Raw genomic sequence first — 13,540 nt, 5'->3', positions numbered from 1 at the left:
GGCCTTTGGGCTGAGCAGCAGTCGGTTGGTAGGCCATGGCCCTTTGGGACTGTTGTGCCATGGGGTTGGGTTGGGTTTGGTTTGGTTTGGTTTATGTCTTGGGATCAGCATAAACTGTACATTTCTGGGCTCGAGGATTTTATCCCCAGAAAACGACCCTGTACAGGGGAATCAAGACGCAGTGGTATGTTGGACCATTACATTCACATCAGCCACCAGAAAAAATAAGTTTGTAAAAAAAATGTTTTTAAACACATTCGGAATTAATGAGTGGACTGTTAGGTACCGGAAAGGTCGAGCTTTGGAGAGTGGAACTATTCCTCGTGCTGAGAATGAATGTTTTTTATTCATTAGGCAATTGTAACAAGAAGAGTGGAGTACATGACTTTTTGGAAAAATTGGCAGAAATATCACCTCACTACTGCAGGAGCAAGCCAACAAAAGTACATCTGGAGCCTGTAATTCAACCAGTAAGTCATCTGTATGAACTGTACAAAGAGAGTTGCCAAAGAACGAATAATGAGATTGTGGGTAGATACACCTTCGATACCATTCTATCTGACTTAAACATAAGATAAGATGAATATGACCAGTGTGTTGGCTACAGAGCTGGCAATATAAGTGAGTATGAATATTTAAAACATATCGCTATACTCGAAATGAGAAAATGAACAGAAAGGATGCTGAAGCCAGAGCATGTGCAGTGTTTACTGTGGACCTTCAGGTAGTAAAGGTAACTCTGTTTCTGAGGGCTAGTGCATTAAATTACAAAACAAAGCTTGCAGTACATAATTTACTGGATATAACTCAGAAACACATGATGTAACATGCTATTGGTTCGATGAAAGTCAAGCTGAGCTGGTGGCTTCAGTCTTTGCCTCTTAGATAATTGATACAATAAGTAAGCAGTTGGAAAAGTCCACAGTTCCTATCATCTTTTATTCCAACGGATGCACCTATCGAAATCGGAATGTAGTGATGTCTTATGCTTTGTTGAAGCTAGCCAAGAAAACTGCGGTTGTAATTTTTCAGAAATTCCTAGAAAAGGGTTGCACCCAAATGGAATGTGACTCAGTCCATAGTGCAATTGAAGTTAAAGAACGAAAAAATCACATTTGCAAGACAATAAGCATCTGTGTCGAAAGGAGCAGGAGGAAAACCCCAACCATACAAGGCTGTTTATCTCGACTACTCATTCTTTACCAATTATGCCGTAAGATTAATGGATTTATGACTCCATTTGTCCCAGACAAAAAGTTAATGACCTAACTGTTACGGACCTTAAAGTTATTAAATACGATCAGACAGGAGTCATTTACTACAAATTGGATTTTTAGGGTGATTTTGTGGAGATGCCCAGGAGACCCAGACCAGTAAATGAACAAGAGCTTCCAAAACTTACTAAGAGTGCTTAAAGATCAAGAATAGGAAAATGGAATCATCTTCAGCAACTCAAAAGTGTAATTCCTAAAGACTGTCACTTCTATTATGACAATATTCCACACTCTTAAGAAAGAATACAAGCTATTAATTCTGTATCATGATCATAGCTGATGACTCATTTCATGTAGCCCAATTTGGGTACTATAAAAAATCAAGGATGTTGGACTTCTGTTTTTAAGGTTATATTTTAAATTTAATGGTAAATCTTCTGTGTCAGTAAAAAATTGGTTTAAAAATAATGTAAACAATTAGGCTTTATCAATTTTATTATGGAATCCAATACCATGTAACTCAAAGTTTTCCGAAAATGCAACTGATCCAATACTGCGTAACTGACGCTACGGATAAAAAAACCTAAAAATTAATTCAATAGCACTATCTGAGAATCCAATAATGTGTTTACATAGGGGGCAATGCGTCCGCCTGTCACCCGGCAACCCCGGGTTCGATCCCCGAGTGGGTCAGGGTTTTTAAATTTTAAATGATTAATATCCCTGGCCTGGGGACTGGGTGTTTGTGTCGTCCTTAACGTTCCCTTCCTCACATTCAACACTCTACACTTCCTCCATTCCAATTACACGCAGGTTCATATAACATGGTACAAGTGATCTCTATAGGTCGACGCCCCGAACAAATAACATTTAAAAAAAAAGTGTTTACATCACACTATCAAAAAATAACTCGATTATCTTGCATTATTTTGAAATTATTTTTTTTCTCGTCTCTCCTGTAAACTTTGAGTTTTGTCAGTTAGGTGGTATTAATTCTTAAGGGTCTAAATATGATAAAACTATCAAAATATTACATTAGAGCTTCCAACTGGAGAGGTAACTAGAAATGAAGATGAAATATTACATGAGTTCAGTACATATTAGATATTTCAATCACTTACTGAACTGCAATACAAATGACGACCCACAAGATAACTGTGCAAACAATAATGCAGGAAGTGTGACCTGACTGGAAGTGGAGGCAGCAATATGTAAAATGAAAAACAATTAGTCTGATGGACAGAATGAGTTCAGTGTGGACAACATCAAAACACTTGGAGAACCTGAAATACAATGGATGTACGAGTACTAAATAAAATTTTAGAAGAAAATTAAATCTTCAGTGACTGGAGGCAAGGCGTGATCTTTCCATTATTTAGGAAAGGTAACCGAAAGAAGTATGATAACTATGGATGTATAACCCTTCTATCTCATGGGTTAAAAATAATACGAGTCCATCTCTCTCTCCTTCTCCTCAACCTGATGGTTGGTGGGTAGCATGACTGTCCTCGTCTAATGACCTTCTATCCTGAGCCAGCTGCTTGATTAGTTGATATGGACGTTGCCCTTTAATGCCATCTTGGTCGTTCTCTTCTAGTCTTTCCCTTCAAGCAATGTGGTGCACCATGATGAATGCCGGAGTAAGTGACCTATCCAACTATTATACGCGAACCTTTTCTTGATACCTGAGCTCCCTAGTGCTGAATTGGTAGACCTCGGTTATCTTCGAGATTCGTATTGGCAACCTTTGAAACACAAACTATGAATCGCTTATGCATCGGCGTGAGACATCTGGCGTACACGTTCTAGTACTGCTGTTGTTTACACAGGAAAGCCAAACTATATAATTCACGCTAGGAACAAGATTTGCATCGAGAAATGTTATATAATGTTATATAATGTGTGTGACACAGTTGTTGGCTTAAGATAATAAAAGTTTAATAAAGTAATAGTGATCGATCATATTATCGATTCCATTTAGATTTAATTTCCATTCAGTTGGCAGTATAACCGGAACCGGCAGAGCTCCCTCCTTACTCCTCACCCCCGTAAAACTCGGAATCAAGAAAAGGTTCGCATACGGTACATCATCTTTTCGTTATCATTTTCTCTAGACTGATGGGTTTTTTCTGCTCTCTTGAGAACTTCTTCATTTGTTAGCCTGTGAGTTCAGGGTATTTGTAACATTCGATACCAGCACCACATTTTGAATGCATCTATTCTTTCCTTATCAGCCTTTAATAGAGTCCAGGTTTCAGAGCCATAGGTCGCAATGCTCCAAATGAAGCTCTTAATGAAATGCTTTGTTACTGGTAGGGATATTGCCTTGGACATTAACAGGCTTCTTTTTTTATTGAAAACTTCTTTAGCCTGGGCTATTCGAGAACGAACGTCCTTTTCACACCTCCCATCAGATGTAATGATGCTTCCCAAATAAATGAACTGATTTACTTGAGTCAGTTTTTCTCCTTCCAACGAAATATTAACATCCTGTTTACCATCCGGAGTACATTTCATTATCTTTGTTTTTGTTTTGTTAACATTCATGTTACATTTTAGTATTAGTAGATCATTCAATTTCTTTAGTGAGGTCTCTATCTCCTTCTCAGTTTCAGCTATGAGGGCAATATCATCTGCAAAACATATTGTTTTGTACAGTTGGCCATTTATTTTATTCCATGGGTGGAGGTGGCTGGAAACTGTTTCATTGCTTCTTCTAAATACACATTGAATAATAGAAGTGACAGACCACTCCTTTTCTTATTTTCGTGTTGATTTGCTCCTTTCCTATAAGCGCTGTCTGGTTCTATCAGCTGTACAAGAACTAGACGAGTCCATCCTGCAGAGAAAAATCAGAAAATCTGTAGAACCTAAACTTGAGGAAGAACAACATGGATTTAGATCATACAGATCAACCCTAGACCTCATTTTTTTTTTTTTGACAAGAATGCTCTTTGAAAAATACTGGGATAAGAATAGAATGGTTGTAGTTGTATTCTTGGATGATCACATACTGGGTAAACATATATGAGAATGTCTGATCCGTAAAGAATTGCCAGATGAGATTATAGCTCAAGTAAAACATCTATATCGAGAAACAAAGAACAGTGTAAAAATTCAAGGATGCAGGTCAAGTTGTTTTGAAACCAAGAGCGGAGTCCAACAAAGAAGTTGTCTATCACCACTTCATTATTATAATGAATAAGGTTATAAAAGAAGTAAAAAGTAATGTACTGGTATTTGCAGATGATATGCTATGGGGTGAGACAGAGCCAGGAATAAAAGCTATCTATGTGTGTCGGTGTGATGTAAAGCCACTAGCAGAAAAAAAAAAAAAAGTAATTCTGTTGCAAATGGCATAAAGTTCTTTTGACAGATAAACTTTGCGGGATTTGAAGACAGCGTTCAACAGAAACGTTCACAAGGAAATTAAACATCCTAATAGATGTATTAAATACTTCTACACCAGTAGGGGCTCTTTATAAAGATTTAATAGGGCATCAAACCTTAATAAAATGGAGAGAAAACCTCTGTGGGAAAAATAATACTTTTGCTTCAGAAAGAACTCTTGAATCCCTAAGAGTAACAATTGAGAGCACCATACAGGTGTCCAGGTATTTATGGAATAATGGATTCCGATATGTGCTCACAGCCAAATTTAATCAAGGTCCACTAGAACGGCACTTTGGTATACTACGCTCATTAAGTTGTGATGACCACCCTTCAACAATAGATTTTCTGAATTTACACATGTTGCAGCCTGTTTATATCCCAATCAAACTTGCCCTGTCATCGGGTAGTAATTGTGAGCCCAAATTTGATCTAACATTGACATCATTCATCAATCAAATGAGAACACTGGCTAAGAAGATAGAAGAGACAAATAAGGCTGTAGTAGAAAATGCACAAAATAAAATAAAACAAGCACTAGACTTCACTGAGAACATGGATGACCTCCTACCGGACTTGGAGAACAATTTGGGTCTAATTAACAGTGATAGCTGCAGTCTTGCAAAGGACTGTTTGATATATTATCTGCGAGGATATATAGTACGCAATGTATCCAGGGTCACAAAATGTCCTAAATGTGTCAGCCTACTTCACGGAGAGCCTACAGAAGAGATACTTGCCACAGCCCTCACATTTATTAGGGACTATGGCAATAAATATAGCACTGACAGCATTTTCCTCACCCATCCTTCAAGAGCAATTTATAATGTGTTCGTGCAAGTTGAAGGTGTAGTGGAACAAAAACTCTCCTGTGAACATAGTCTGTGGGACGATGTATTTTACAAGTGTTTGGACTGTTTTCACAGTACCACTATTAATTCAAAAGAATTAGGATGCTGCGATGACCATGTTGTGGACATTAACCCTAAACTTGTGTTACGTTATATGAAGTATCGATTTTATTTTGTAACAAGACAGATGAGAAAGGAACTGACATCTTTTAAGACAACAAAGTGTACCCGGAAGCTATCTAAACTGTCTGACAACTGACTTCTGGATTGGTAAGCAAAAGCATAATATTTTGCATGCAATAATAGTCTTTTATTCATATGTGGACTTGTAAGCTCAAGCTCACTTACTGCTGGAAGAGCGGCCTAGCGGAGGAACCGATGAACTAGTGGGGGGATCACATTTCTACCTTCTATTCGCTATGATTACATTATCAGCAGAGTACAGGGATAGTGCTGGGAACCAAAAAGATTCCGTGGTAGGTACAGAGAGATGATAAACAATAGGGAACCATATTTTAAAAAGGGTACAGATGAATTTTCAACAAACTATGGACAAAATGTATTTAGAATATGAGAAGTATAACAATTCTTTTTAGAACAAGTACCTAAAAAAAAAAAATAGTGTTCTGATAGGATATGAAATTTGACAACAGAGATCGTACGATCAAGAAATTCGAGAAATTCGGCCACAGTAAATTTACCTTAAGGGTGAGTTGAAAACATATCCATCCAGTGGAAAGGCCAAATAAAAAGAATTTTACCCTGAGAAAACACATGGGGAAGGATAAGGAGAGGTCGGGAGAGAGAGGTTGAATTCTGCATCTGAAGTTTATTACTGTAGAAATGAAAGGAACCACTAGAACTTGGTTCATTGATTTCAGTTAGGTGAATTTAAATAGAACACAAGTCCTTGACAACATCTTGATGCACAATGTGTTCGACGGAGTTAATTACTTGAATAAAGATATGTTTAGTACACAGAATGAAAGAGTGAACACAATGTATGATAAAGATGGGGATTAATAGTTCTAGTCCAAGACTGAAGTGCGAAACGGGAGTCAAGCTCCCTGTTTTTGATGCTGAAATAAACATACGTTTTGTTTGCTCACCCAGTCGTCACGCAGAGATGAATTCCAGATGGACGGAAATTAAATGAGTTTGTGTAAAAACACGCACTTCAACCAGAACCCGTCCACACCAGAACGCTATCAAAGCTGTATGATTTGTTGAGTAAATAGCACAAGTATTTATAGGAGGACAGAAGGAATGTCCTCGGAAAAAAAAAAGAAAAAAAAGGAAGTGTGGAGGAGCTCTGAGAAAATTTGCTGATGTCACAAGTCACATGGTCGAAGAGCAGATGCACGTAGAACATGTTGAGTATAAAGCAGGAAGGCGAAGATGACGGGTGCACGAGGCTGATGAGCAGGTACAGAACAATGTATTTTTTTATTAGAGGGGGCATGTTACACTATGCATGAATCGGCAGGAGTGAAAAAATGCAAGGGAAATCCTCTTGATTCACAAAACCCCACCAAACAAGACAATGCAGTTACGCGGTATTTCAAAAATATATGTCACTGTACTTAAGCGGTATTGTTTCATCTCTAATTTTTGGACAACAATGTGTAATTTTGAAATTCCCATTGCTGAAACAGGTGAGGGACTCATTAAGGTTGACAACAGTGCCAGAAGGTAATTTTCACCAAAAATATCAGTTACGCTGTATTATTATTTTTTTTTTTTTTTTTTTTTTTTTTTTTTTTTTGCTAGGGGCTTTACGTCGCACCGACACAGATAGGTCTTATGGCGACGATGGGATAGGAAAGGCCTAGGAGTGGGAAGGAAGCGGCCGTGGCCTTAATTAAGGTACAGCCCCAGCATTTGCCTGGTGTGAAAATGGGAAACCACGGAAAACCATCTTCAGGGCTGCCGATAGTGGGATTCGAACCTACTATCTCCCGGATGCAAGCTCACAGCCGCGCGCCTCTACACGCACAGCCAACTCGCCCGGTGTATTAATTCTTAAGGGACGATTCCTTTGTTTAATTCTATAAAAACATTAAGTATAGAGATTTCAGCTTTAATTAGAAATGCTCCATAATTGCTGTATCTGATACTATGTTATAGGTGGATTATTCAAATGGATGGTGCTAAAGGGACACTATACGAGGGAGAAATATTCCAACTACAGTTCAAATTTAGTCCAAAATACCCTTTTGATTCACCAGAGGTAAGTACAGTTTTTTTTCTTTTGATATAAAGATCTGCTTTCAGACTAACTTCACTGTATGGGAGTGAAAGATGGGTGGACCATGATAACTTATTCAGAAGTTAGAAGTAACAGGCATGAAAGTATTGTGACTGATAGCAGATACATACAGGTGGGAACAATGAAAGGGGGGTACTCAGACTGAGGAAATAAGGACCAAGTTCCATGGTTGAAGGTGAAGATTAAAAATACATTTTTTGTTATTTGATTCCTTGACTAATTTAGATGTAGGTTTATTTTTGATATTAACTTGTTAATAAAATCTTTGTAGAAGTCATATTGGTTTGCTATGTTTATAAGAGAATTTAAATCTTTGTGTAGATTGTCTTTTGATAATGGTATCTTGTATGCTCTATAAATCATGCTATAAAAAGCTACTCTTTTTTGAGATGTAGGTAGTATAGAATCTTGTCTTACAGTGTTTGCTGTTTGTGTTGGTTTCCTGTAAATATTGTATTATAAATGGTAATTTATTCTTGCGACTGGTAAATCCAAGTAGTTGAGTGATTGATTAATTTCTTTCTCCACTGTGAGCTTAATATGTAGGTTCATTGTGTTTAGCTTCTCTGATATTTGATTGCTATTAGCATGACGTGTGTGTAGAATTGTGAACACATCATCTATGTATCTCGTCCTGTAATAGATGTTATTAATTTTGCTGATCTTGGTATGCTCAAGATGGTCTAGGTATATTTTGTTTAATAGGGTGGCTGTACCAATGATTGAACAGTCACCAGCGGTTGAACAGTATCAATTTAGCTCCGTGTATAAGGTGGGGGGAAATTTTGTGTTTCCCCGACAAAGGATATTTATAATTTAAAGATTGGTGAACCTGTTCCACTATTTTCAATTGAGTTTCCTTTGTGCTATCATCCTGTAGTAGTTATTTAAGAGAACACTTGCAACATTCCTTCTCCTGACAAAGGATTAAGAAATTGTGAGAGACTTACTTTCAGTTACTGTTTATTTACATTAAGTTAATTGATATTTTCGTCAATATTCTGAATCCTTTGGATGCTATAGAGCTTGAAAAGCTTGTCACCCACCATGCATAACAAAATTCTTTTGAAGGAATGCTCTTATAAAACTTAATTATAAATACAGTATAACCCCGATTTTGCGTGACCTCGATTTAACGTAAAAACGTAGGGGAAAAAAGAAAAAAATGTATTGTTTTTGGACTGGTGTACTTATAATATTACTAAATTGTAAAGGGTTGTTTTCATTATTGTTGGGTGATATTTTGTAACATTGAAAATTGTAACATTGTGAAATTTTCGTGACTTGGACTTTCGGAACAGGGGGTGTCTGCCCGTGTTGATTCTAGAAAGATTTTCTGGTTGTATACTAGTTTCGTAGGATGGAAGGTTCTCGATAAATATTTCCATTGGAGGAAATAACAGGGGTTTTGATTGGTGAATCTGAGTGGCGAGCGGTTCTGTGGCCTGATTGGTTACCTGGTGATAGGACCGGGGCCAGCTTTGCCCTCCTCGAGAGAGCGAGGCAAACCTTCGATGTCTTTCGCTTCTCGCCAGTCTAGCGAGCAGACGCACTTCGGCGATACTCCCACCCGGGATGGCCTGCCTGGGGGTAAGCACTGTTGGTTTCATTTCCACCTTAATTTAAATTCAATGTTTGCTTTGCTTTTCACATAGGAGTTTACCCCTACTCGCTCTGACTCGCCACTCAATTATTAACATGCCTTAGCTTTTCAGCTGGGCCCGGCTGTTTGATTTTGGAGGCAATTCTCATTTTCTTTTGGTTTTGTGAACAGTGTAATTAATAGATAAATTACATTTCCCTCTGGGTTTGCCTCCTGTAACTTTGTGTCACTTGATGTACGTTAGTTTTTCCTCTGCTGCACACCAGAAGTGTTTTTGGTGTGGGAGTAAGTTAAACTAGCCTCTGCATCAAGTTTTATCATTTCTGGTTTCCCTCATGTTCCCTTATGTAGCACGATTATCTGAAAGCGTCGTTTACTTCCACTTAATATTGTAAATTTTTAATCATGTGGTTCCTATTACCTTTAATCATTATAGTCTGGAAGTTGTACTATGTTAATGTATCTCTTTCCATTAGCCTCTTTGACTTAAGGGAATAGCCCTTGGTAAATTACATCTTAACTCGTTTGATTTGGGGTATAATAACCTGATTTTATTGGACTGTCAAAATTTATTTTGTAACTTTAAATTTTGGAAAAAAATATCTACAGATCAAGGGATCACCTTTTTTTTTTTTTTTTTTAATCCGCAGTGCACATCTTCCCATGGGCCTGGTAGGATTCCCACACCTCCTCCAACTCCTTCCTTTTACTGTAGTTGACATGTTGATCAACCTGATGTTCATTTGTTTATTTCTCGATACAGTTTCATCGGATGCATTGGTTTATCTTAAAGGTGTCCAAATTCCATGTAATCTAAGTTTTATTATTATTATTTCTTTACCATGTGTCGTGTAACTGCATATCGGTTATAGCCCGCATTTAACGGAAGAAATTTCCAATCCCAAAAATTATTCCATGAGAGCAATGCAATTTTATATTCGATTTAACGTAATTCACAATAGGGCAAAACCCGCTTTTAGCATTAAGGAAATGTTAAAATTCTCAAATACCCATATTTATTTATTTCTATTCGTTTTGGTTATGGGACATTAAGAACCTATGAAAAAAAACGGCATAAGCTTGCTAAAGATGATTCAAGGCAGAAGATGAATTTAGAGCACGGGCACTTAGGGCTAATATGAGACGTCGGACTCAGATAGACATCTGACCGCGGCTGCTATAGAAGAAGAGAACCCCCATTTTAATGACAATATTATTATAACCTTCAAAAATTCCTAAATTAATCTGTGCAGTATCCTTCGGTTACAACGAGGAGCCTTTTACTGATTCATCCGTTATTAAGGGCAAATTCGGACGTGTTAGTTTTAATCCGTTATCAGTATTCAGACACTCTACTCCAGCGTTTATATTGCATGCGATCGATCATCTTCCATATCAATTCCTCGCTGCGCTCGAGCAAGATGATCTTCAGCGGGCATGAGCTCTCCTCAAAACTCCGACTCGTATAAACAAATATCGGGAGAACATATTTTTGCAATAAGTGCAATGACACTGACAACAGTTGTTAACTCATTAGAAATAAAGGCTGAAGTAAACGATTGCTTAATTTTAATACTATGTAGTGACATAAAATAAGAATGTAATACTTCTCCTTCTCAAGATACAGCGGTGTGTGAAACTAATATCAGGGGTTAGGTTATGCACTTTCGCGACTTGTTAAATTTCAGAAAGGCTGTTCCCATATAAATTTATAGTAAAAATGTTACCATTATTCTACAGGGCGCTTGAAATATGTTTCCATAATACGTGCACGGTAAACCTGATGTGACGCCGTTTGAAGTAAGAAAATGGAAATGTTTGCTATGATCCTCTGGAGTAGGCTAATGCTATTACAGTTTTTAAGAATGAAACTGAATATGCGTGTTCAGACTATTGGAATTAGAAAATACGTGCTAATGAGTAAGCCGCTGCTTGGAAAACATACGCAGAAATGTTTAAACAAACTGATTGCTTTTTCATACCTATTTTAATGTGTTTTTGTGCGAGTTTGATATCTTCCCCGACTTTTATGGAAAATCATGTATAACGTTATAAGAACAACCTTAAACTGAAGCGGTTTTGCATTCACTGACAACAATCTATCAAAATGAAGCACAAACTGCAGTACAGTGTGTGTTTTATTGCTGTCACTGTGTAAATAATGAATGATGGTACAGTTTATGTTAATACAGGCAAAGATCTCTGGAAGAGGTGTGCTTTCTGCTGAAAACTCGATTTAAGGTAAACCCCCATTTAAGGTTAAAAGAATCAGGTCCCTGTAAAAACGTTAAATAGGGGTTCTGCTGTACATTGTTTGGGAAAAGTTTAAGGTTAGCATGAGCTTGTGTTGCTTGTATCCTGTAGTTGAACACTTGTTTTGGTGTTCAACCATTGGTGTGTTCAATTACTGGAACCCCTCAAAAGCAGTAATAGCCAACTTACAGAGGAAGCTTATAGAATATTCTAATATTCTAATTTTTCCCTTTCACAGACAGACGAAATGGATGAATTAAATTTAGGCCTACATCATGCCCCTGACACAGGACAAATGTTAAAGGAGAGTAAAAAACAGTTATTCCGATACTCCGAAGATACTATGTTAGCAGCAGTACAGGCCATTAATGCAGGATTAAGTCTACGGAAAGTATCTAGAGATTTTAATGTTCCTCTGAGCACACTCTCCAATAAAGTAAGTGGCAAAGTTCCTACAATATGTAAAATGGGGCTGCAGACTGTTCTTTCTAAGAAGGAAGAAAGTTTATTGGTGTGCTGGATTCATGCCTATGCCAAGGAAGCTTTTCCTGTGAAACGACAAACATTAATGGATACTGTTGTTGATGTAGTAAAAGAAGATTGTAGGGAAACGCCCTTTACTTATGGTACTCCTGGAGGAAAGTGGTTTTCAGCTTCTATGAAAAGGCATCCAACAGTATCTGAACGTCATATTGATAATATAAATGCTGCTCGTGCCAGGGTTACTGAAGAAAACATTAGAGAATGGTTTGAAGAACTGCATGCTTATCTCAAAAGTGAAAATGCTTTGGACATTCTTGATAATCCAAGTCGGATTTTCAAGGCAGATGAAAGTGGTTTTCAGACATGTCCAAAGACAGGACAAGTTCTTTGACCAATATCATTTGACAATTTATATGAAATAAAGACTGAAAATGAAAAAGATGCTATTACAGTTAAGGCTAATTTTAATGCAGCTGGAGAAACTGTTCCTGCAATGGTAGTTTTTCCATTACAAAGAATACCAAGGGACATTTCAGGAAAAATGGACCCAAACTGGGGTATTGCCAGGTCTAAAAATGGTTGGATGATGGGTGGGGGGGGCTATTTATTTTGAATAGATTGCTAATATTTTTTTATCCTTGGCTTAAGGCTAGAAACATAAAATTCCCAGTACTTCTGCTAGTAGATGGCCACAAATCACATACTATCTAAAATGTGGCAAAATGCTGTTCAGATAATCATATTTTGCACTTTGCACTTTTGCCCAATGCTACCCACATCTTGCAGCCTGCAAATGTTAGCATATTTTGACCCTTTAAAAGTCTGGATGGAAAAATGTTGTGTATGAATGGAAGAAAAAGAACAACAATAAAGTTGTGAACAAAGCCATATTTGGAAAATTATTAGCAGCAGTATTCTGTGACAAGGCAACTCCAGATGTAATAAGAAATGGATTTAGAAAATGTGGGTTTTATCCATCTGACCCCAATGCAGTTGACTATGCTAGATGTATGTCAAGTGATGTCAGAAAGTGCCTACCAGTTGTGATGACCGAGGAGTCTGTGAAACCAGCAGAGTTCAAGATTGAACGCCTCCTTATGTTCGAATCCTTTATGAAAGCTGGTAGCGCTAAACAGTTCAGAGATGCTGAAAAACTGGCTGGGAAGGGCCTTTGGAAGCTAAAGAATTGTTTGATGTATGGAAGGAATAAGGAACAAGTGCATTGTAACTGAACAGAGTGACAAAATTGTTGCAAATGAAGATATTTCTGGAGTAGCAGAAAAATGTCAATTCCACTGCCCCAAGAATGAGCCTAGCAAGCAATGCAGATTTGCAGAATACTGACTTTGAGCAAGATCCATGCCCAAGTGTAACATTAACTCCTGTAAAGCGTAGGACTACAAAGGTTTAAAATGCTCATCAGGTCTTTCAAGTAAAGAAGTCAAGGATTAGTCCTTCATTTGATAATCATGTCACT

The 13,540-nt window shown here is 37.5% G+C and overlaps 1 protein-coding gene across 4 annotated transcripts in view; it reads left to right on the top strand.

The window, feature by feature from the left end:
* The window catches only part of LOC136857155 (ubiquitin-conjugating enzyme E2 W), a 335,437-nt gene that overhangs the window by 105,673 nt on the left and 216,224 nt on the right, over positions 1–13,540 (top strand). For all 4 annotated transcript variants that reach the window (XM_067135584.1, XM_067135581.2, XM_067135582.2 and 1 more), the window contains exon 3: positions 7,583–7,685. In XM_067135584.1, the coding sequence (XP_066991685.1) occupies positions 7,583–7,685 (103 nt within the window). The remainder of the gene's footprint in view (positions 1–7,582; positions 7,686–13,540) is intronic.

Source organism: Anabrus simplex, chromosome 1 (genome assembly GCF_040414725.1).
Source record: "Anabrus simplex isolate iqAnaSimp1 chromosome 1, ASM4041472v1, whole genome shotgun sequence".
Classification (NCBI taxonomy): domain Eukaryota; kingdom Metazoa; phylum Arthropoda; class Insecta; order Orthoptera; family Tettigoniidae; genus Anabrus; species Anabrus simplex.
This window is presented reverse-complemented; position numbering and strand designations above follow the sequence as displayed.